Below are 25,333 nucleotides of genomic sequence, written 5' to 3' on the forward strand. Positions count from 1 at the left end.
AGGATCAATCCAAGAAATATTCTTTATCGTAGAAATTTCTATTTTTTTTTTTTTTTATGAACCGACAGTTCATAGAAAGTCTAAGACCTTTTTCGTTTCTTCTTAGTAGTACGACCGCCTTTCTGAACTACTACTTTCCAAATACGGTGACGATACGGTAAGATAGAATCGATGCGTAAAATAGAACCGTCCCGATCCATCAAACGTCGTCGCTAAAGTATATTCTAATCTTACGTATTCTACTTTTACATTCAAGAATACATGAAAAATTTATAGAATATCTAAAACGAAATTTTAAACGAAGAAATTTTATTCCACATTTCCATCTATCTTTACATATGGAAAAAACTTCAAATCCCGTTTTATCGATAAGGACACCTTGTGATATACGAATTTTGTCCAAATATTAACTCGAATCACCAATATTCCCAATAATCGATTTCAATCTGATTCCATGTACAAACAATGATTCCACTTTTAACATAAATTCGTTTATCTAATTGGTGATCCGTGTAATGTTTCTTCGTGCAATGCCGATTCATCCTGATCAAGGATGAATCTCGAAGCGAAACGGTTACAAGCAACCGTTTCGACTTTAATCTTCGATTACCGGATACGTTGTTATCGATGTCAAGGAAGGTTGTTACCGTACGAAATATCTGTAACGCGTGGCCATATATTTTTTGGTGAACGGTGCGCCCGTTGACGATCGCGGTTTCATGCGACCTCGAAGAATCCAGCCGCAAGATCTGGACCACCATGAAGGATTACGACACGAGGCGGTCTCTTGGAGAGAAACGAGTGATACGAGAACCGACGTGTCGTCTTTCTGGGATGCAAACAGATTGCTTTGAATTACGCGAAATATGGTCGCTCGAGATTTATCGAGGATGTCGCCTTGTTAACAGTTCGACGACGAACTTGTGTACGCTTTTCGTGTACGTAATTTGAATTTTTGGCTTTATGGAAATTAACTGTTGATTTCTCATTTTATTAAAACGAATTATTAATCGGCAAATCTTGTTTTAACTACTTATTTTTTTGAACATGTACAGGTACAGGATGTATTAAATTGCTATTGCCAGCTGATGCTATTATTCCTTCCCTTCGTGGAAGCATTGATATTGCGTGTAGGAAGTTAGTACTGATTTCAAAAGTAGTTTGATAAATATTTGCGCTCTTACGTGGTCGTGCAGATACGCTTGTGTACTCATAAAACATCGTGCACTTATGGAAGTAGGCAAAAAAAATGATCAATACAAATCCACGTAGAAATCACTGTGACAGAAATATTCAGTCCTTCGAATTAATAATTCAAAAATGACTTGTGTTATAAAATAAGCAATATATAGATAAAAGTTTCTTCGAAACAAATCGCAAACTCGAATTGAAATATGAATAAAAAAAAAAAAACCTTAATCTTAAAGAAAATTCTTCTACTTCGAAGCACAACAATATAATTTTCTTAAGAGTAACGATAATATCATTAACATCGCAATAACCCATCTCATCTATTTTAATTAATAATTCAAAAACGATAGATAAAAGTTTCTTCGAAACAATTACAAATCGCAAACTCGAATTGAAATGAATAAAAAAAAAACCTTAATCTTAGAAGAAAATTCTTCTACTTCGAAGACAATACAATATAATTTTCTGAAGAGTAACGATAATATCATTAATATCGCAATAATCCATCTATTTCTATTTTATCCCGATATTTACCGATTTTATTATATTTATATGCGGCACGTAATATCCGACCATCGAAAACCAAAACAAATCCGATATTTCTCCGTTATGTCGATGTTGACGACTATACGGCTCTAATTATATCGGCGTGTAATATCACATGGCCGGTCTCCGTCCCAGCTTCAAAGCTGCGGAGCAACGGGACGAGAGATAGGTCGGCACCCTTTGCCCGTGGAATCGTGTGTGGGTACCTCTGCCGTGTAGTTACTATTCTCGTTCCGCCCGGTGTGTACGATTGAAGCGTGCACACCCACACCCACGCGAGCGTTAACGCTGGGGAGGAGGAGGAGGAGAGCCGCTTGAAATGCAGCGTGGCGGTCAACTCTCCCGTCTGCATTCAATCGTGGAGGGGGGAAGTTAATGCGCGAGGGTGAGCGACAACCGGGGTGTTTGCGCCCGGGGAAAAAATAACCGATGACGTTTCGCTGTTTGAACTGAATTATTTCGAGTGTGTCCACGAACGTTGCTCCAATTTGGCGTCTCTCGTTCGAAATGTAAAAGTGTCGATTGCGGTTCGAATATGATCCCAAAGTGATATTCGATGGTCGGCGATACGATAGTTGATACGGAGTCGGTTTAAGAACGAAATAAAACGTGGATTTTTTTGTGTGGGTAATTTTTTTTACCTCGTGGTGATTGGGTTTTTTTTTCGGTTGAAATTTCGAGTTAAAGTTTCGTAAACGAGAACTCTTTTTTTTTTTTTTTTTTTTTTTTCGGTCGAGAAAAGGAAATTGGAATTCGTTACATTTCGGCGATCGATTTCTTGTATAAAATAGACTGTGGTTAGTTAATAGTACGCGATTATTCTGTGCATTTTGATGCTCGTACGAAGTGATATAGATTTATTTGTTAATTATGTTACATCCTGTTAAGAGGAAGCGAGTAATGTCCAGACACTTCTCTGCAATAGCATTACTTAGGGGAGTGTCGTAATTGATTGATTGGATATGGAAGAGGGTTGTTTGAATATCGATGTTTTGTAATCGAAGGTTTTTTCTACTCATGGATACATCTCTGTCAATTTAAAAGATTCTCAGATTAACATTTTCAAATTTTGCAAAAGTCAAGGAAAATCCTTTGCTCCGCGTAAAGGATATAAAAAGAATCGATTTGATCCTATTTATAGTTTGAATGATGTACACGCGATGCAATTCGAAAGTGATTTGTCCTAACCGATGCGAACATCTAAACGATCTTAGAAACGATTCTCGATTTGGTCATTCAAGATTAACGACATCGTTTCGCATCGTGTTGCACCGGAGGAAGAGGCAACGTTTTCCAACTGTACAAAGATACAGGCTCTGCAAAGCTATTTAAACTATGTACCTCGAACAACTATCCCTATGTTAAATCCAACAATCCTGAATAACTTATCCGCGAAACAATCATCCTCTCTGTCCCACACGATTTCAATCATCCACTGTTTAACACGTGTCAGCCTTTCGTGAATCATCAAAGATCCCATTAAATCCTCGCAAAAACCTCGTAAGTAACCAACCTACGCTTTGGATTCCCGTACTTGTGGATCTCGACCCTCGAATAGGATCTCGAATATGTTTTTCTTTTTTTGAACACAATTCTTCTGATTAACTCTTATGAAAAAAAAGTGTATCGTATTAAGATAATCCAATATTTGGAATTGAAAGGAAGGGGCGATCGATTTATCTCAACCTTACTTCTTACTACAAAACAAAAGGGTCGCGATTCTAAAACTGTTTGATAGACATCTCAATGGAACGATTCAGTCTAGCATCCGGCACTTGAAAGAAAAATCAACCGAATTATTTCCTCTATTAGCCACGATTATTAAAATAATGCGAAAAGATAGGAGCTTTCGACCCACACCCTGTGTCTGGGCCGGCTGCAGCCGGGTGTCTGACTCAACCGGAAGTTGGCCGGGCACCCCTCTTCCTTCGTGCCACTTCTTCTCTCCCTGCATCGCGGCTACCTGAAGCCGCATTACGCATAATGGGCGTACAGTGTATATACGCATAGACGAATATGCTTGCGCTTATGGGAGGGCTCGGTTGGGATCGTGGATGAAAGAACGAGGGACGTTTGCGAATGGGTCGCTCGTTCGGCACGGGCCATGGATCGCCACCGAACCGTGAATCGCACGAGTCAGATCTCCGAGTTCATCTACGGTGCGCGAAATTAAGCACGAAACGATTCAGATATATACGATTTTTTCTTTTCTTTTCTTTTTTTTTTTTTTATGTTTTGTACATTAGGAAATTTCTAAAAATTTGTTTTCGATTCCTTTGATTGTCCATTTATAATGAAATGGATACAAAATAGAGGTTTTTACTTGAATATACGGATAGAAATCGCTGTATATTGTACGTGTGTAACTAATCGTTGTGATTCTCATAATTGACAAATTTCCATATCTGGTATGTACGATTTTGTTTTACAATAGTGGCACTTATTAAGGATCGTGATTTATAAGAAATCTCTTTGAAGGAATGAATCATGATTAGCTATTAAATATCAATTTAAGAACGACTGGAAAACGTCATTTCTTAAAAAAAAAGCGTGCAAACCTCTCTCAAGAAATTACTTCAAATCTCATCAATCTTAAACCTGTTATATTCGTTCCATCTTATTTTTCATATCCCTACGAACATTTCACAATATACGTTACGTTCACACCGAGCGTTTTCGATTGAGCAACAATATAAAAGACCCGTGCTTTCCTTGCTTCACGAGCAATTCTGATCAACGCGATGAATGCAGCCTAATAACGAATCACCCCGTGAAAAATGCGGGGAATAAAACCGCTCTCACACCAGAAGAACCATAATAGAACTCTTCCGAACGATAACAACCTGTCTACGTAAGTATAATAATCCATCCAATGGATTTTATTTCGCTTCGAGAAATGACAAATTCTAGGATATCTCGTTCTCAGAGAAGAAATGACACAACATATTTCCAAGATGCGAGCGGGTGAATGAATTTTTCCCGCTGTGGTCTCTGTGGATTCTTTTCATTTTCATCTCTCCGCTCGGGGACAAAGTGTGTGGGGTCCGATAATGATGAAATAAAAGTTGTCGCGGCATGTTTTATGGCAACTGGTTATTGGCGGTGATGTATCGTGTTCGAATTAATGCATCGATCGAACAATGCCAAGGACGACATCTGCGGCGTATTCTGAAAAAGGATCGGGATAAAGAGGTCGAATGTTAAAATCGAAGGGTAGCGTATCAAGGATGAAAGAAGAAAATGGAGGCCACGCTTGTTATCGTTATGCATAATCATCGTGTTATTAAAGACCATCCAGGGGAAGAAGGATGGATGAATTTGTCGGAAGCGTTTACTTTTTACAACAAGGTCATAAAATTATCCCACCATATAAGTTATCCATCCTTGCTCAATTTTCATTCCAGATCGAGCACATATATGCAACATTGAAAGTATATACAACATTGTTATTGGTGCATAATAATTTCCAAGTCGATTGCATCAACCACTGGTATATTATGATATATCAAATATGGGTCATTGTGTAAAAAGGCGCGCCCAAGTTTATGATATCTAATAACTTTTACGAGATACTTGAGCAACGTTTAAAGTACAAGATGGATTTTTGTACTTTTCGTCAAAAAAATATTTTCAATCACTCGATCACGGATCACAATTCTTATAATATTTATACATCAACAACAATTTACCAACAAATCAAAATTAATAAAAACCACACCTATCAATTTATATTCATTTTTTCCACCACTATATCTATCTACACATCACCGAATGTAAATTACATTTACAAAAAAAAAAAAAAACAAAACACAAAAACTTTATAATAAATTCTCCTACTGTATCCAGCCAGAATTTATCCCGCATCGAAATTCACACGGAATTTCTATATACCCTAATTATCGAATACCCTCCGCGCAGCACCTTTTCCTTAAACGGCGCCGCCGCGTTATTGGGCCCCCTCCTCCCCTCCCCATATATAACGTCGAACATAAATTAGATCCGCGCCACCCGGTTCCGGGTGATCGAGCCGCCTATTGATCGTCGCAAATACGCCTCGTGATCTTTCGCAAGGGATTAGACATCCCGCGAGAGCGAAACGAAAGCGTCGTTATCACGAGCTCGCTTGTCCCGGCGGCCATATTCGAACGATATTCGCCAGCCAGATCCTACATAACCGTCCTCGTCCCCGTGCCAACGTGTTGTGTACGTACGTGTTACACGTATACGCGCGGTAAACACACGACCGAGTTGGGGAGGGGGAAAGAGACACACGGAAAGCGCACGTGTGTCTCCCGTACACAAGGAGCAACGTGTGATGGACTTTACTACTCCGCAAGCCTGCCCGTTAACAGTCTTTTTTTTTTTTTTTTCCCTTCGTTCTGCCCCGGGTGCAACCCTATTGTTACCGGGTCGAGTCACGAGCAACGACGCTGGTTCTCATTACCATCCGTATCTACGAGGCTTTATCGCTCCGTCAGCCCAACCTAGTTCCTATTTCCCATCGTATCCAGCCTATATCTATATGTATATATACGTGGCACGGAATACGTGTCGCGGCCCGATCGCGGCTTTTCCTTAGATTCCCTGCCCGTCTCTCGATCTATAACAACAGCGTGGGAGAAACGTGGGTGCATTTTACGTATTGTTTCTCTGTCAAAGTGCGCGCCCTGTATTTATACAGGGTGAGTCGTTCCCGTTTTTGTTGCGATTATGCGGTTATGTCATACGTCACTTTTGCTTTGAAATATTTTCTCTACTGCTGCGAGTAATTAGGTGATGCGTGTAGATAAAGATATGAGTAGAATTTTGAATTTATCAGAACTAGTTAATTTTTTACCCCAATTTTGCTTCTCGAATATTCTTAAAACTCGAGGCTTGTAGAAAATTAGTGGAATTTGCATGCTCCAAGTCTTTATTAACTTCGACCAATGTTTCATTATTTCCATTAAGAAAAATAACAGTAGTTATCTTCTCTATCCTTGATAAATTCATCTCTGTTTACTGAATCATTCGAAATGGCCAAGTCAGGAGGTTCACCCTGTACATATTCATCAGATTGCTCCAGCTACCGTTTCGAAAAATCTCATCCTTGATCCTTACATTTTACAAGCCGGCGAACGAAATTGAAATGATTTCATTCAGTCACGCACGAGTTGGCCTATCGTGAGAGTGTCTCGGCTAGATCGTTTCTCGGTTGACCGAGCATACCGGCACCGCGAACATACCGGCATGTTCGATTTTTCGTGGACCAATATATAATGATGTACGTGTACGCGAGAAGGTGTGCTAGTGGAAAAGATCGAACGAGGAATCGAGCTCTTACCACAGATAAATCTGAAGTGGTCGATCGAAAGGTTTCTCACGTCCCCTGATGGTCGTGTGTCATCTCGAAGACCTCTGTCGCCTTCGATGAGCCGCGATAGCGCGTCAACACGCCTTTCGAGGATTAATTTGCTTTCCCTTCCGCGCGATAATGACGTTAAAGTGGTTTTTCAGCACTGCGATGGAAACTTTTCAAATTTATAATTGGAAGAAACCGGTGGTAACGGATTGACGATACAGCAAAGATAGATGGCGCAATCGTCGTCGGAGTAGCATTTGGATTTAATTCGAGTTTCGAGCGATTTGTGTGATTTATGCGAGAGTTAAAGTGATATCTATTACAATTTTGTAATTAAAAAATAAATAGGATTTTATCAATTATTAAAAATTGTTGACAAGTTTTCACGAGTTCCATGCCTTCTAAAATTCTTCCCTTGAGAACCTGTACGCGATAAATTCCGCGACAAAGCGAAGAGAATTCACCCTCGTTTCGTCGAAAAGAATTCGACTTCGGAGAACTAAAAGGGGGATCGCCCCATTGTTCCCAACAATGACGCCACTTCGTCGATGCTCTTGACTGCTTTCGAGTGACCGTTTACGCAATACCGTTGAGCAGACGCGAAGATTAATACGTCGTTCCGCGGGAACGTGTTTCGAGAGCCACGAGAAGAACAACAAAAATTTGCATTCGTGCGGTGAAAGACTTACGATCGTTTTTTTTTTTCCCCCTTCTTTTTTTCCACGTTTCAGACTCTGAAATTGTATCGGGAGACAACTTCTTCGACGCTTTGGACAATGGCGTGGTGGTGTGTCGACTGGCGAGGGTTATACAGGAAAAGGCGAGGACGGCGATCGACGCTGGAAGAGCGAAAGGGGTGAGTAATTCTCTCGTTAAGTGAGCTCTCTCGACAATCGAAAATTGGATACGAATGTGAATTGGTATTGGATCGAAATGTAGTGCGATTTTATTCGATCTCTTTTTTTTGTCTATTTTTTGACTTGTTCTCTTGTATAGTTGCATTTTCTTTTAAATTTAATCATCGTAATTAATTCCATTGAAATTCCATTCTCTTTTTATATTTTTATTTTATAGAAAAAGAATTACTTTAGTTATTAGCATCGTTCAGAAACATAGATACGTTCCATACATTATCAATATTAAACTTTAAATTTTTCATTATAAAAAGTTTATAATGTTAATGGAGTATTCAATGATTTATGATCCACAGCTGTGTGCATTAATAACAAAAAGATCGGATTAGATTCTCTGTTCTATCATTCTTATCACATATAGATTAATTTTTTTCTTCAACTTTCCAGCCCCTACCGGTGATAAAAGGTCGTTGCTGGGAGAACGCAGCGCGTCGCAGTTTCTTCTCCCGCGACAACATGGAGAACTTCATACAATTCTGCAGGCGTCTGGGCGTGCACGAGAATCTTCTATTCGAGAGCGACGATCTCGGTAAGGAAGATCCGCCTAATCAATCTTAATTCCCTCGCATATCAACACCCGTTCCCTCGCCACGAACCATATTCAGTGCATATTCGACCATGTTCGAGCCGATTAAAAGCGAAATCCTGTCAATTACGCCAGCTCACTGCCGCGCGTCGCTTATGCAAATTCAAATCGGCCGCTAAGGGAGAGCAATCGGCGCGAATTAACCGTGTCTCGCGGTTTTCTTTTCTTTTCTTTCCATCGAGTTCGAACGAAACGAAAAAGCGAAATAAGTGTTTGTGATGCAACTCCACCGGAAGCGGAGGAGTTTCGGGGTTGCGTAAAAATCGGCTCGAAGAAAATGGATCGTGGGCGTGAAAAAATGTTTGGAAAAAGTATGAAAAGGGCATGGATCGATGTGAAGATAGCAGATTTCTTTGTTAGAATTTGTATTTTATGTCGAGTGTTTTTTGTGCAGTGTTGAATATGTTGGTTAGTGAATATGACTAGGAAATATAAAGGCATTCTTATATTTAGAAATTAGAATTTTTACAGAAGTTTGTTGTATTTTTTTTTTTATTTTTGATGTCAATTTTTTTGGAAAATTTTTCTTTCGACCACTTTTGTGCTTAATTTTGTGTGTCGTGAATGTTTGTGCAGGATTGTGGAGAATAAGTTCACTTTATTTCGAAATTTACTTTCTTCTGCTTTATGATAAATTCGAATTTTCGAAGCTAGATGATCTGTGTATTCCTTTGTAGATATCTTTCCTCTTCGATAGTCGTATTGTATATAATCACCACGAAAGTGACTTTTTTCAACGATAATTATATTTATTTCAATCATTAATATTAAGCAGGATTTTAAATGATGTTACGTATGTTAATGTGTATTTTGTACGAAGAAACACACATGGCGTGTCAAGAGTTAATTTAATAGATTCTATTAATAACACACGTTTCTCACATGTGGCGGACTGAGAATCGTAGAAGTGTAAGTGTCATATCATTGCATGTATACATTATTATGAAAATTTCATTATATCTTTTCATATTATGAAGAAAGTGAAGAATATAATATCAAATGGATGATAAACATATTAATTCAACTCACTATTTTTTTTTTTTTTTCTTATTGAAATAGATATTTTATACTATTAATACAATGAAAAAGATTTCTAATTTTTAACTCGATACATATTCATCAATTCAATACATTCATATGATATGATACCTGAAATAGAATGTCGTGGTATTATTCAATCTGGACATAAAATTCAGCAGCTCGATACATTTGGACAAATATAATGGCGGAGCTTCTCTTTTTCGTCTTTGTTTCGTTTTGTAGAACACGTCGTGTTTGAAATTCTTCTCCATTAGAACATGAAACCGTGAATCTAGATTTTCGTGTCAGCTCGCCTCGTCGTCGAGCTAGAAACATAAAATCATCAGAAACGTACTTTTATCGTGGAACAAAACTTTTTTTCGTCACTTTACAAATCCGTGGATCACAAAAAAAAAAACAAATGGCTCGAGGGAGTAATTGAAATGGATTTAAAAAGCCTTGATAATCTATCATTCTCTCAAGAATGAATTTGTTTGAATCTCCATTAAAAACAGAGAGTTTTTTTTTTTTTTTTTTTTAATTTTGATTTACTTTTTAATTAAGAAAGAAAATATTCTCTTCGATTATTTGAACGTTCATCCCCATTTTCCTGGAACAGATGTAGTTAAAATTTTATTATGACGAATATAAAGACTCTTTAGTTTGGTTAAAGTGATCTACTTGAACGAATAAATGAGATGTACCACGAAATGTAGGCTGAATTGATCAATTACAATTGGAGTTGAAGAAGGTCGAGGGTGTCACCGCTTATGTTCTGTAAATAGAATCTACATTTTTTTCTCCCTAGGGTAGATGAGACGGTCGTAAATTCTACTAGGTTTCTAGGCTGACTTGCGATTTTATTCCGTGAATAGCGTATTAAATAATATTCTGTAAATAGTGTAACAGCGATACATCGATTTTCAAATAAGATATTCTAAATGATAAATTTAAAATAGAAATTTTTTCTCAACCTGTACGTTTCACCTGACTTTGAATGCGAATTGTAACGATTTTTATGCTCCAATAATCTCTCTCGTTTCTTATAAATAAATATGTAACCGGTTACTGTATAAACCGTTTTTTGATACATTCTAAATCAGTGTATCGTAAATAAATATCTAATTTGATAAATAATATGCATCAAAGTTAAATGCATTTTAATTCCTTTTTTAATTAGCGATTTTAATTTAATTCCAATTTAAAATCAAAAATGTAGAAATTACGTGTACCGTGTTATTATTACCAATTTAGTAATATCATTTATTACATAAATTTGTTATTTAAGCTCATTTTTTGAGGAAAAATAGTTAAAAGAAAATCGATTCTCCATCTTCTTCCGAGTTCTTCCCATATGTTTCAACCGCTTATCGTACGATGCTGCAAAACACTCGAGGGATACGATAAGCTAAGAGGGATGCTCTTTGAGAGCAATAGCTCTGATAAGTAATAGTAATACCCTCCTCATATTGATATAAATTTCCATAGAGTGAAAGAAAACTTAATAACATGTGATTTTAACAAGGATTACTTTTCACATTAAAAATATCCCATCGAATAAAACTTTCTATTTGACGTTCCATTTTTATTTATCCACATTAAAATAAAATTAAAAATATGGTGTCATAGATGGTATGCTATATTGTGCCATCATTTTATTTTTGTTTAATTTTAAAGTTCTACACGGGCAGCCGAGAAACGTTGTGCTGTGCCTGTTGGAAGTGGCCCGACTGGCGTCGAGGTATTCCGTCGAACCACCAGGACTCGTGCAGCTCGAGAGGGAAATCGCCGCCGAACAAGAGCGGGATCTTCACTGTCTGTCCGATAGCGGTATATCCCGCAGCAGTCTGGTTTCTTGGCAATTTCAATCACCGTCACCGACCGCAACGCCCAGACCTCCTTCAGAGAAGATCAAACACAGCAGGTACGTGCGTTTTGATTTCCCTATTTCCATTTATATCCTCTGCTCTTGACAAGGTTGTTACCGTGCAATCGATACTTCCAATCGATACATTTATCTTTGGATACGAGATTACACAATTAGCGACAACGCGATGTTTGTCTAAATAAACGTTAAAAAGTTTCCATACGAATCGACGTATGCACAGATTCGGTTAAAATGTAAAAAATAAGAAAAAGTAAGATTTTATTCGAATTTATATAGATCGAACGACAAAATCGTTATTCTAATAATAATAATCTTGAGAAGAGACGTGACGCGTATATGAGGCAAACGTGTGAAAAGAAACGAAAAATCTGGTGACAAAAGAGTTTCTCGAGAGTGATCGATATCTCGATTCATTCAGAGTCTCTAGCGGTTGAAATTTAGGTAACGAGACAAAAGAATCCCTCTTCGATCGCTGTTCAACCCAATTTCGGGGTATATTTTTGCAGTTCAGCATCAGAAGTCGCGTTGACGGCGACAGGATGGCTGGATCCGAGCAACGGTGTGACGCACGAGCCCGAAATGAGAAGATCGATGAGCGATAATGGGCCGCCAAAAGGTAGCGATGGGGAACCGAGCGACACGACCGAGGATGACTGGTCACGTGGAAGCGCGGAGGATCCGGACGAGCTTCCATCGCCGACTAGTTCACCTTTGCCCTCGCCGGCCGAGCCACCGGAGCACACTGGTCCAATAACGGAACTCGATCGCAAGGTACGCTGCATTTCGAAGCATTTTTTTTTTTTTTTCGTTCGATAACAATGATTCATTGTAAGCTTGGAAAATGTAAATCGAGAAATCTTGATTTAAAAAGGAAAAAAAAAAAAAAAAACTAAGTAAATTCTTTCATTTTTTTCTCGTAGTAATTATACCGATACGTATCTAGAATCGTAAATTTTACGATGAATGAATTAAATTGCAACACATATTTTATTATACTTTATCAATGGTATAGCATAACAGCATATGAATATTTTTTTTTAACGGGGGTTTTAAATTATTAATGACGAATTTCAATTAAACTTTTTGTTTATCATCTTCTACCATTATTGATTCAACTATTCATGCAGCAATTTAAACTTTCTATTAATTCTTATATTAAAAGCTATAAATAAAACAGCAATTTATTTATATCTCGAGTACACGTAATCCAATTTCAATAATCTCGAGACAGATTTGAAAGTACTTTTCAGTATTAAAGGTCGTTCAAATACCAGAAATTAAATCAAGGGAAAATCAAAATCAAAATAAATTCAGTTGAAATTCATCCTTCTATTGCATTCTTCTTTTTATCTTACATAATATATAAAAAATTGCATTCGTCATTGTTCTAACGCAAAACCCTTCTCTTATCCAACGAACAATGGTCGCCATTTTTTTCTTACCTGTAATTTAATTGACACACAATACCAAGCATTTTATCTCAAGTGTTAAAATTAGTGTTCTACATCCTTCGAAAAAATTAATTGCATTTCTTACGTAAGAAATACAGGTAACATTGACCACGAGCGTGCAATTTACTGCACACGAGCATCGTGTCACGTTCACCGTGAATGCCGGCCACGAAGAGAGGGAAAGAAACAATGGAGGCGAACGATCGCTTTAAGCTTTTTCACGTATGCGTTTGCACGCTCGTGGTGGATCCTCGGATTCCTACATGCAACGGAGCGGATGTTCCGAATGGTCTTTGCATCCACTTTCCCCGCGACACGCCGAACCGATTTATCTCACGGTGACAGACGATCACTCTTCTTCGTCTGTCAGAACGTAGAAATATATCGCCTCGATTCCGTGGCCAACTTTTACATCGTGATACGGCATGCTCCCTGTTTTCAGGTAAGAAGAGCTACAGAGGCCGTGCAGAGACTTTGCCAGTGCCCCTCCGAGAGATGCTCCAAACTGAAGGTGCGAAAGGTTGGCGAAGGACGGTATCATATCGCTGGACGAAATGTCTTCATCAGGGTACGTAATACAATATACGTTCGTTTAAATAAATAAATAAAGTTTAAAAAATTGCGAACGGACAAAAAAAATTTCGTTCGAACCAGAAGAAACTTCTTGAATTCTTTTAACTCGGAATTAGAATTGAAAGCGCGTCTCTAATTACTAATAACAAATATCCGACTTGTTGGCAGCTTTTGAAGGGGAGACACATGATGGTCAGAGTAGGCGGGGGCTGGGACACCTTGGAACATTTCTTGGCGAGGCACGACCCTTGTCAGGTGAGGACTCTCAACGCGAGCACGCCGCCTTCTCCTCACGGCAACAAGCACACCAACTTTCTTCCCATTCGCGCCAAGTATCGCAGTCCTCCGCCGGAATCCGTCTCAGCCCGCTAGCCTAAAAGCACAGTGCCTGTTACAAATCCACGCTACTTCACGTTCATATTGCTGTTGGTTCGTTTCGTACAAGTAGAGAAACAACACGTTCGACAGGGTCAACTCTCGTTCCGCGTTTCTGTTTCTGAAATGATATATAAGAGGTTGCAAGGATACCAAGCTGATAGATCAATCATATGCGAAAACCATATGCATGCTTGAATTCTTTATGGAATGCATAAAGGTCAATAGCATTTTTGATGAAAATGATATCTTCCTTCTTTCCAACCACTGTTTATAGCGTGTTGACGATATCGAGGGTTTTTTCGGATATCATTTGAAAAACTATCAGCCAATGTATCTATGTGCTACTCTCATGATTTATATATATATACTATATATATTATAGTATATTATAGTATATATATTATATATATATATATATACTAGATTTGTGTACACACCGCTATCTGTCACATATGTATAAATTATACAGAGGATGGCACTATTTTTTCTTACATTTAATACGCCTGGGAAGCACTAACATTTCACGTATATTCTAACAAGCGTGTTAATATGTTATCTTTCTTTTTAATATCGAGGAAACGATATTCCTTGATATCTTCATTTTCATATCTGTATAAAACTTGACGAATATGTATATTGTATAGATTTATTTACGTTCACTCGTTTTTTTTTTTATACACTCATATAAGGTTATATTTTGTGTTTATATTACAAGCTATGTACTATACATGTACGTATAAAAATATGATTTGCGTTTATTTATACTTCCTTATGTATTCGTGTAAGTTGTTCATTTAGGAATACAAAGACTTGCCTTTCAATTCGTAAACGTTTAAGTGTCACGCATTCCACGGATGATAGGCATATTAACGCTTGATTTGAAAATTATCTAACAGAAATAGATGGGAGGGCAATGCACATGGTAGAGATAGTCGTAATACCGCAATGACCAAAGTTTGTAATGGTATACATACATATATGTCGAAACGACCACGGGCAATAATAGTTTATCGGAATATCGAAGGTAATGATCCGTTCATTGCGAACAACTTGCCTCAATTTCGAAGTCGATCTATGCGTATAATTAGAAGAAAGTGCAATTAAGGACTCAGGTAATGTTTTAAATCGATGTTTATCAGGCTAAATAGAATTACAGAAAATTGTGCTTTTTGATCGAACGACTCCGTCTTTTATAAAAATGCAAACTTTAAGGGATAGATAATCGTTTAAGAGATTGCAGGATTTCTGCCTATTTTATGGACAAACGAGAAAAAAGGTAAAAGGAATACGCGATAATAATAATAATTACTTATTTGTACTTGGTCATTGCTGCGGCCCATATGCGGGTGAATCTCGTAGTGCACTTAAATATTTTTCGCAATAAGCAATGTAAGGCACATAGATTATAATGAATAAAAAACAGGGTCGGTTAAATCGATTAATCGCACGCTTAAAATATTTAAGTATTTATCGTTAGATTATTATAAAATAGTGTCAAGAAATTGACACGAAATATCATTATGCTTCATGTTCAAAGAATATCTTTGAACTTTTTTCATTATTAAAATAAAAATCTAACTTTTTACATTATTCTTATAATTACCGACCCTGATGATAATTCTTACACTTTGGCACATAATCGATACATATTAAATCGGCTAACATGCAAAATGCTTTACGATAACTGCCATAATATATTTTGTACTTTTATAATAAATATGTAGGATAAGGAGTAACAAAGGACGTATTGTATCGAAATTACAAGGCGACATGTATTTATTCGGTTTACAGAAATGCAAGGACACAGTGTGCAAAGGAATACCAAAGCAAAGAAATATACGACGAGCAATGTCGGCACGTTGAGGCTATTAACGTTGTCGTTCAGAGCTTTTTGTTTTGTTAGACCTTTTCCTTTCTCTCGTCTAAATTGATTTTGTACCATAGTGTTATTTTTTTTTTTTAAATTATTATTCGACGCGTAGTCTGTAATCGTTCTCTACATACTTGTTTCGTTCTTTACATATTTTATTTGCAAAGTGTATTTATTTGTAAATTATAATAGAATCAATTGCAAATGTAATCATAAAAGAAAATTTATTTCATAGTGTCATTATTACTACGCGCGAATGAAACTATTCCGCCATACTATATTATTATTATCATAAATGCGTTATTTGATAAGTATATATATATATATGCTATGGTTAAGTTGTATGTACCTGTTTAATTCGACGCAGAATATTTTAAAATATTTTTCGTCAAACGAAATTTTATATTTGTGGATATAATATGCGTTTTGTTTATATTAGTTGCTATCGTGTAAATTTATTTATATAATGCTACAAGTTTCGCAAATTTTTTTTGTTGGAAAGTAAAATGAAGTTTAATTATGAATGAAATTATAAATATTTCATTGCACGATAGGTATCTTTGACACTATCCACTATCCAAAATCATATCTTGTTTATTTTCTCGTGATTCATAATGTGATATGGTTATATCATATATTCCATTTTTTTACTTAACGTTAGTAATCAAAACATGTTTTTGTGAAAGTAGCTCATAATCAGTTCGTATATTTCATATAACGTACCTACATATGTCACTAATAATGTTAGTTTTATTTAAGTATGATGATACTATTATGTTAATTGTTATATTTTGTTGAACAATAAAATATTTAATTACGAATCTTTTAGATATTTATATTGTAATTAAAATAATAATTAAAATAGCAAAAAATGAATGTATTTGTAAGTAACAAATATATCTTTATTTTTTTAAAGTGCACATGTTAATACAAAAAATTAAATTTGGTAAAAATTATTTCTTATGATAATCAGTCTGATATCTAATCTATAAGTAAAGAAATGCGTAAAAATACAATAAAAATTATAATGTTTGGGCATGTTGAATAATTTAATTTCAATTTTAGGTAATTGATTGTTACGTGATTAAAATAATAATAGTCATATGTATAGAGATGTCACAAAATGTCGCATTTATTTATAGTAATATCAATTTTTATTTTTTTTTGCTTTTACCTAGTGTTAACGTGTGATGCTGGGGTTGTTGAGCGAATTGAGTTTTTCGCCTATTGAATTCTAAAATATCATCCTCGAGTTTCTTTCTACTTTCTTCCAGCTTTTTCTTTTCCTCTGTATGATCTTTTTTCAGTTTATCGAATTTATTATGAAGCTAAAAATATATAAATAAGATTATATTATAGAATAGATATATTAAAAAAAAAAAAAAAAATTAAATAGTTACCTCTTTTTCCGCTTCTTTTAATTCAGCTTCTTTTTCTTTTACTCGGGCCACGAACATCTGCCGCATTTCATCTTCTTTTTGTTGAAGTTCTTGCAAATGGATGGATCTTTTTGCTTCACAGGTTTGTTGAAAACTAACTGGTTTATTTTCACTATCAACATCGCTAAAACCCATCTGTAAATCATAATTATAAATAATTGTATATTAAATCGCTTATAGAAATATTTAATGTATGCAACGAAACCTGTTCTAATCGCTTTCTACGATATAATTCGTAATGACGGCAATGCGTTTTTTCTCTCATATCTTCCATATTTGTCCTTATCAACATTTCGCGCAACTTAACGAAGTCACAATGGGATTCATTTTCCACTATGAAAAGAATGAATTTTATGAATAGATAATTCATATATTTTAATAATAAAAAATAAAATGAACAATATTTAATTCTACCTTGTACCGTGCCCCATGGATATTGACGAGAACGCATCATTTTATTTCCAACCCGAACAAAATCTGTGCTACCAACTACTGCAAAAGGTACATGAGCATTCATACTAGTATTTACTTCTGCGACGCTTTCGTCGTCAGTAGGAAATTGATAAATATGAACACCATTATTTTGTAATTCAGATATAATTTTTGTCTGAAACAAATAATAGAATATAAAATCTGTAATGTATAAATATATTTATATATTTCTATCATTTCTGTACATACCTTAAACTTTTGTAATTCTGTTTTTGATATTGTATCAGCTTTAGCAATAATTGGTATAATATTAACTTTTGTGTCAAGTTTCTTCATACAGACTAGATCAATTGATTTTAAACTACAATTATATTAATAAAAATTATATATTTAAGTATTAAAAAAAAATAAATTTTATACAAGAAATATTTTATATCATTTTATATATCTCACCCATGTCCAGTTGGACAAATGAAATATAAGCAAACATGAATACGACTATCATGATAAGTTGCCAAAGATCGTTTTATCTTTAATTCTTCTTGTAAATATGCTTCAAATTGAGCATCTATATAATCAACAACAGCTTTAAAACTGTCTTCTTTGTTAATTTGATCACCATATCCAACTGTATCAACAATAGTAAGTTTCAATCTAACATTGCTCTCTTGCAATTCGTATGTATGGGCTTTAAGTTTTACAGCAGGAAGATTGTGTGAACTTGGAGTAGATTCAAAACTTGTGTTAAAAAGAGAATCCATAAGGGTAGATTTTCCAAGACCAGTTTCACCTATTAAAAGAACAATTATAAACATTAATTATAAAAATTTTCATTATTCATATTAAATTATTATATAATATTTTGCCTACCGATACAGAGGATATTAAAGACAAATCCATTCTGAACTGATTTATTCACCAATTGATCCGGAAGACTATCAAATCCAACATGACCAGATAATTTTAAATTACGTATGGTAGATTCCATCTGAAAATACATGGTGAAAAGTATTAACGATAATAAGTTGACCGGAAATTAGCAGTACAATCCATATACGGAATACTTCATTAAGAATACTGTTGTTATGACAGAGAACCAACGCCCTATAAACTATAAACATTAAATATATGTCATTGAAGGAGTGGCTTTATGTTTATATATAAAAAAAGATCACTTAAATGTGATTCCTTTCAGTAGAAATAATAGCTAAATAAGATATAATATTGGCGCAAAATTTTTAAAAAATGAGACTTACCTTGGCACGCTCAACGTCTGCCGACGCCATTTTTACTACTAATGACGCGTGCGTTACTCAATCTATATACTTCCCTGTAATAACGTAACATATACATTATTATTCATCGTAATCTACAGTCCTTATTCATGAGAGATAAAATCAATTCAAAGAATCAATTATTATTTTGCAATTATTTTTTTATATATAAGAATGATTTTATAAATATGTAATACAAATACTTTTAAAATTTTTCATATGTATTTAATCAATATTACTTGAGATTATTCTCAACTAGCCAACAATTTTACTGATAGACATTTAAATTAACCAATAAATTAAATAATGTAAAATAAACTGACAGATATAAATTGACAGTTAATTTGACATAAATAATTCATAATTATTTAGCGTTGAAATTTACATTCTGTTTCTGTGTGATATTATCAATATCTTTCAATAAATAAATTTTTCTATAATATTTATTCATACAATTTCAAATTTGTATTAAGTAGTTTATAAATCCCGCCATCTCCCCACCATAGTAGCGCACGCAGCTCAGGTAGGAATTTACAAGCTCAGTTAGTGTTGGTACTGCGACCGCGTCGCTAGGGTGTTTCGCGTTGCCGTACTGGCAGGCTCCTCATAACAGTGTCTACTTTCTAACATGGCAGATCAATTTGTGTTGTATTATCATGTGACGAGGAAAAGCTCTCGTTTATAAGACGGTTTCTGTGTAAACTATCGTAGATTTTCCTCGCGAGGAAAACGTGTTGTCAGCTTAAATAACCGTCGCGATGGCGGACATGAAAAGTCCACCGTTCAGTGACATTAAACGGCCCGAGGAGGTGGTGGCGATGGCGATGAACGACAGCTTGAAATTCGCCGTGCTGATCGGGCTGATCGAAGTGGGACAGGTGTCGAATCGGGAAGTTGTCAACACCGTGCTTCATCTGGTGAGTAACAATAAAATTTTATAAATCTATTCGGCGTGCCGGCTGTCTATTTCACGGTCATTCCCGCCGATTTCGCGACATCCGATGAAATCTGTCAACCCGACCTGTCAAACTGTACGCGACAATCAGTACGGTGCACGATTGTCGCATTCTGTGAAATATTTCATCGTTTAATGAAAATGGATAGTAATACGACGCGAGTCAATTAAGAGAGGACACGAAGCGAATCAGTAACGCTTCTTTTTCGTATGATTATATTCAATGTTAACCTGAAAACCTTGCTCAAATGTCATGCTACTTTTACCGTAAACAAGACCTTGCTTACATATTTTTTTTCCCCCGTTCAATTCGGACCATATGTTTCGTTACATTTTAAATTTGAAATCTATCGTCATTCAATTTTATCAATTCTCTTTATTCGAATAAATTTATCGACTAATACTTTCTTTATCTTTTTTTTCGGAATCTATCTTCTTATCACAATCGAAATTTAATTTCAATTTTCATCGATTCACGCGTGTCGCGACTAATTCTATCATTAGGGGCTTATAAATTAAGGAGAAAAAAGTGTAACGCGATAATCGTAGATTCGTAGCGGCAGCAAGTTTATGGTTGCGCTTTTATTACTTTCAATCACGCATTTCATAGTTGCTGTGCTAGGAAGTGATGTTTATACGTCAGCTTGTCGCGTTCTCGATACCATTTTTATTTCTCGAGGGAATTCGGCTCGCGCGAAGTGTCCGTCGCGCGCCACGTAGAAAAACACGCTTATCACCATGATCTTGTTGCGCACACTGTTCCCGCGTGGGTCGCTCGTTAAAATTTCCGTCGATCGCGTGGCAAACCGATCGAGCATTCGTTTGTTAATCAACTTTCGATTGTACGATTAAACATATGAAAAATATTCACATCATAGAAATTTTGGAGTGATGGTAAATAAATTTTAGAAAAAGAATTTTGATTCGTTCATGGTAGTTATTTCAATTATTCGAAATATTAAGAATTGAGCATAGTCAAGGACAAATATCAATAGATTTATTGATATTAGATTATTGATATATAAATATTAGGTATTAATATTAGGTATAATAGGTAATAAATATATTTTTTTCATTAATTACAAACATTAATTATAATGTGTAAATTTGGAATCGAAATTATTTAAAGGAATTTAGATTATAAACACTAGAGTTTAACCTATGATATAAAAAAAAAAAAATAGTTTTTTCGAAGAAAGAATATTATTAGATAAATTTACAAAAGTTTCACGATCAATTTCGTAAAATTTCTGTAATCAAATCATCGATGTTACTATTTTAGATGAAGTATAACTTCTCAAGGACGTGTGCCCGAATAAGTGTTTGTATAATCTTTAGGACTTTCGAGATTTTGTTCAAATAGCCTAAAGCTAATCGAGCAAATATAGATAAGCATAAATCTTGGCAAAATTCTTCGTGTAGAAACTATGAACTATTGAACATCTTTGCAAATATTATAACTGAATGAAATTACTCAGATTCTATCTCAAAGTATCTGTAGCTCAAAGTTATTTTGAGTCTAAACATAGACAGCAAAAGAAAAAAAAAAAAAAGAAATTCTTTGCTAAAAATAAACTTTATTTTTAAACTTTATTGAATTTATAGATATATAAGTAAGAGTAAAATTTTGAAATATAAAAATTGATTAAACGAGTGTTTCCGTTGAGACTTGATAAACTTTGTTCTACGATAGCCTCGGATTTCTTGTTCATTAGTCAAATTATTCTTAAGTGGAAAAAAGTAATTAGAAAGGTAATTAGTGAAAAAGTCTTTTAGTGATCACTTTTTGAAGAAAATTCAAGATAATATCGATGGCTTGTAGTTGTTAATGAGTATACGTTGATTTATGATATTAAGGAAATTCTAATATGCTTATTCTTAGAAATTAAAAAATTCTTCAAGTTATAAACCAGGCATAAATTGGATTTGTGATACCTAAAGTATTTAAGTAGAAATTTCTTCTTAGAGATCATCTGATATCAGGAACAACACTATACATTTTCTATTAATCTATCTTTCCACGTCTTATTATTTATAAAGATGAATATTAAATATAACATTTAAAATATAAAACATAATTTAATTTGGGATTTAATTTCCTTAAAAATATCATGAATTTTTGAAAATTCTAATCGAGTCAATATAAAAAGTATATTTAAAAATTTATATAATAGTCGCTAAACGATTAAAATTTTCCAAGAAACATCTCATAATTACCTTAACAAAGCACTTCGAAACGAAGAACGTGAAAAATTCCTTCATACCGCGATCGGTAAATCCGTGGTCCAACAACTCCACTCGTATACCAGATACAAACAACCTCGTTAAGATTTCGTTGAAACATGGAGCAACCATAGAAACACGGTATATAGGCAGACGTGGCCTGTGCCGAAGACAAATAGGTAGCACGTGGCAGCGATTAATGTCTCGCGTCACGGTTGCACGGAGTTACGATCGCGCCGCTTTTCCGATTCCATCTCTCTCAACCGGTTGGTTCACAGAGTTACCTATCTGTATCGCCGATTTCTCCTCTTTTCCATTGATCTTCTCTCGTGAGGTTGCCACGCTCTACGAGACGCACGGACGCACAGACAAACGTTTGCCACGGGTTCGCCTCGACCCTGAATCGATTAGCGTCATCGGCGATCCTGGCGCGGCTTTGGGAGGACGAACGTGACTGAAGGAGAGGATCGGGAATGGGCTTCATTTTCTGGAGAACGGGCCCTCTAATAAAGTGAAAGCGTGGAGGTGAAGCGATCATGCGTGGATATAGTTGATATAGGTGGATACACCTATATAGGTGGAAGAGATTTTCGTAACGATGGAGATTGATCTTGAGGATGAAGGTGGGGGGGTAGTGTGTGAAGAGAATTTGTGCGTGTAGGTAGATCGATATACTTTTATTTATGGGTGTACTTATGGAAAAATATGGATAGAAGATTAGTAAAAGATCGTTAAATTATCGATCTCGTTGGGTTGGAAAGAAATGGAAAGGTAAAAAATTTCGGTGATGCGCATTATATAATATCGAGGGAGATTTAATCGATGCTTGTAAATATTGTTAGGAAATTCGTATTGAAATAAAAAGCGAAAGATCGTTCTATAAGTATCTTGTCGTTTAATTATCCCTTGTCGTTAGTTCACATCGTTATAATTTATGTAGTTATCGTTATTATTTATAGTAGATTTTTATCCTGCGTAGAGAATATGCGTTATTTGAATTAAAATATTTTGTTGACCGAAGTATTTGATTTCCTGTTCGTCTTCTTTTCGGATCTTCGACTTTGTTTTCACATCGTTCAAAAGAAAACTCTTTCTAGAAACTCCTGTTTTCCGAGAGAAAAGATCTTTCGCATGTAAAAATTATAAAAAATTTTTATCTTGCAATTTATTTGTCAATTGTGGATAATATTCAGATATCATTATTTAATCCTTATTTAATTCTTCACTGAAAATGAAAATGAAAAATTTCATTTATATTTCAACTATAACATTTCAATTGAGTATAATTTAATATTATGATGCAAGAAGGAAAGAATTATTCAATGTTTTAATTGCGCTTAGGTTAAATCGGTAATTATTTGGATGATTGTGTTATTTAAAGTCTTTATATGTTATATTTAAGTATAATTGTTTCTAGACTTTTAAAAAAAATTAAAAAAATTGTGGAATATTTTCTACTATCTTCTAAACATTATCACAATTCGTTTAATTCTTCAAAGTAAAATTCTTCAAGGTAAAATTTCAAGGTTTGAGACTTTACTAAAAGTAAAAAAGTTGGGAGAAAAAAAAGTCACAACATCAACGACCCCATTTAGCAAAAAGTTACACCGGTAAAATGTAAAATTTAATTCCTTGTTTGTCCATAAACTTAGATCTTTCCACATGTTATTTATTTGTTTTTTATTCTCAGCGGATAATAGAAATTTACACACACTACAACTAACTAAATTTAAAAGTAACAGTGGATATTAATTATTAAAATATGGATAAACTAGAAACTACAAGTGTTAATTAGTTATACGTAGCAGTTTAGTTATACGCGCACGCAGTTTGATTATATCCAACCAAAATTCAAAATCGAATATCGAATTAAAATTTGATTTTTAAAAGCGAAATAGAATGAAAAAAAAAAAAAATATTCGCTACACAAAGTTTCAAGTATTTCGAGTGATTAAAAAATTCTTATCATAAGAGGAATTATTAGTTTTCTAAATTAATCTAGAAAACATTGATACATAAACGATACATAAATCCATAATAATTATTTCAGCAGATTATCGCGTAACGAATCCTAATCTCACGTATGTAGAACAATTGATAATAAAAACCACCTTGCAGATAAACACGTTCGACCGAATTTATCGTCTAATTATTTCAAAGTGCCATACTTCCGCGAACACGTCTACAACTATCAACAATACGTACTCTTATCCACGAGTAAACACAACCGGAAGCGTTTAATAGAAAGAAATTTTCGCAAGTTTCAAATTGATCGCCAAATCTTCCTTTTCCCCGGTGCAAAACAGCAAGCATATAAGATTTTGGAGCAAGTGTGGCAATCTTGCCTCGAATGCAATGTTTGACGGGTAAATTTGCATAAGTAACTGATAAAGTGGAAGCAGTTTCGAGTTTTTCCATCCGCAGGATTATTCGTTTATCTTCCGTGAGCGCGACGCAACGAAATTGGCTAATTAGTCGGGTAACTCGTTAGTCTCTTCTCTGTCTATCTGTCTCTCTCTTTCCCTTTCTCCCCTCCCCTTTCTCTTTTTTTCCCCTCTCTTTCTCTCTTTCTCCTTTAAACTCGTGCTCTGATTATCGAATTGAAAGTTAGGAGGCAACGATGACACGTTTTTCGAAGCGTTGGAACGAAACGTGTGTTCCGCCGGGTGAATAGATATTTGAAGAAGTTGAAGCGAGATTAGATTAAGTTCTTTGGGTAGCTGCAAGATAATTCGATTTTCTCTCTCGCGGAGTTGTAATCTCGCGCATATTGTCTCCGCGCACTTGTCCCTCGCTTTTATTGTGTTTCCGTTTTCGAGGGAATGTTTCACCTGATCTTTTGGAATATGAGAGCATGGCGTTTCGAAAACGTGGCGTGAATTTTGAAAATTTTTTCAAAATTGAATTGAGATTGCGAGAAAGAAGAAATGAAAGAAAATGGAAAAATATAGCAGCACCGATAAAATAATTATTTCATTCCATCTTAATGTTCAATTTTCGTGCTTTAACGTATTATATAACCCGTTAATACGTTGTAAAATTATTAATGGAGACTTCATTATTTTTATTATTATTATTATTATTACATACGTTATAGAATAATATACATAGATATTGATATACGGTAATATCGCGATGAAATTAATTTTTAAATAATATTGCAATAGCAAGAATTATTATGATTATATCAAAATGTTCGAATTTTCGTGACTAGTAGAACACATTTATCACGATAAATTATTTAAAAGTAAG

At 35.0% G+C, this 25,333-nt stretch overlaps 3 protein-coding genes across 7 annotated transcripts in view; 2 read left to right on the top strand and 1 right to left on the bottom strand.

Moving 5' to 3' along the window:
• Positions 1 to 16,576, top strand: part of LOC100872887 (growth arrest-specific protein 2) — a 34,962-nt gene extending 18,386 nt beyond the window's left edge. The window contains exons 3-9 of one of the 2 annotated variants that reach the window (XM_086910783.1): positions 7,810 to 7,934; positions 8,380 to 8,521; positions 11,276 to 11,522; positions 11,993 to 12,257; positions 13,380 to 13,505; positions 13,679 to 13,765; positions 15,680 to 16,576. In XM_086910783.1, coding sequence (XP_086766909.1) covers positions 7,810 to 7,934; positions 8,380 to 8,521; positions 11,276 to 11,522; positions 11,993 to 12,257; positions 13,380 to 13,505; positions 13,679 to 13,765; positions 15,680 to 15,751 — 1,064 coding nt within the window. In that variant the 3' untranslated portion in view covers positions 15,752 to 16,576. Of the gene's footprint in view, positions 1 to 7,809; positions 7,935 to 8,379; positions 8,522 to 11,275; positions 11,523 to 11,992; positions 12,258 to 13,379; positions 13,506 to 13,678; positions 14,718 to 15,679 lie in introns of those variants that run through there. The other variant, XM_031916694.2, reaches the window with a different exon arrangement.
• A 62-nt stretch (positions 16,577 to 16,638) lies between these two features.
• Septin2 (septin 2) lies at positions 16,639 to 19,448 on the bottom strand. Of its 2 annotated transcripts, none has more exons than XM_012486779.2 (9): positions 19,289 to 19,448; positions 18,886 to 18,959; positions 18,500 to 18,617; positions 18,083 to 18,419; positions 17,879 to 17,990; positions 17,612 to 17,804; positions 17,403 to 17,530; positions 17,159 to 17,332; positions 16,639 to 17,086 (listed from the first exon to the last, which is right to left on the bottom strand). In XM_012486779.2, the coding sequence occupies exons 2-9, from the start codon at positions 18,913 to 18,915 to the stop codon at positions 16,913 to 16,915; spliced, it is 1,266 nt and encodes a 421-aa protein (XP_012342233.1). In that variant the 5' UTR covers positions 18,916 to 18,959; positions 19,289 to 19,448; the 3' UTR covers positions 16,639 to 16,912. The 2 variants fall into 2 exon arrangements, with proteins under 2 accessions (XP_012342233.1, XP_086766910.1); XM_086910784.1 differs by lacking the exon at positions 19,289 to 19,448 and adding an exon at positions 19,107 to 19,223.
• Positions 19,449 to 19,509: 61 nt separating this feature from the next.
• Positions 19,510 to 25,333, top strand: part of LOC100863256 (rugose) — a 410,744-nt gene continuing 404,920 nt past the window's right edge. For all 3 annotated transcript variants that reach the window (XM_086910780.1, XM_086910781.1, XM_086910779.1), the window contains exon 1: positions 19,510 to 19,820. In XM_086910780.1, coding sequence (XP_086766906.1) covers positions 19,662 to 19,820 — 159 coding nt within the window. In that variant the 5' untranslated portion in view covers positions 19,510 to 19,661. The remainder of the gene's footprint in view (positions 19,821 to 25,333) is intronic.

Source organism: Apis florea, unplaced genomic scaffold (genome assembly GCF_048593485.1).
Source record: "Apis florea isolate Af1SG1 unplaced genomic scaffold, ASM4859348v1 contig_3203_pilon, whole genome shotgun sequence".
Lineage (NCBI taxonomy): Eukaryota > Metazoa > Arthropoda > Insecta > Hymenoptera > Apidae > Apis > Apis florea.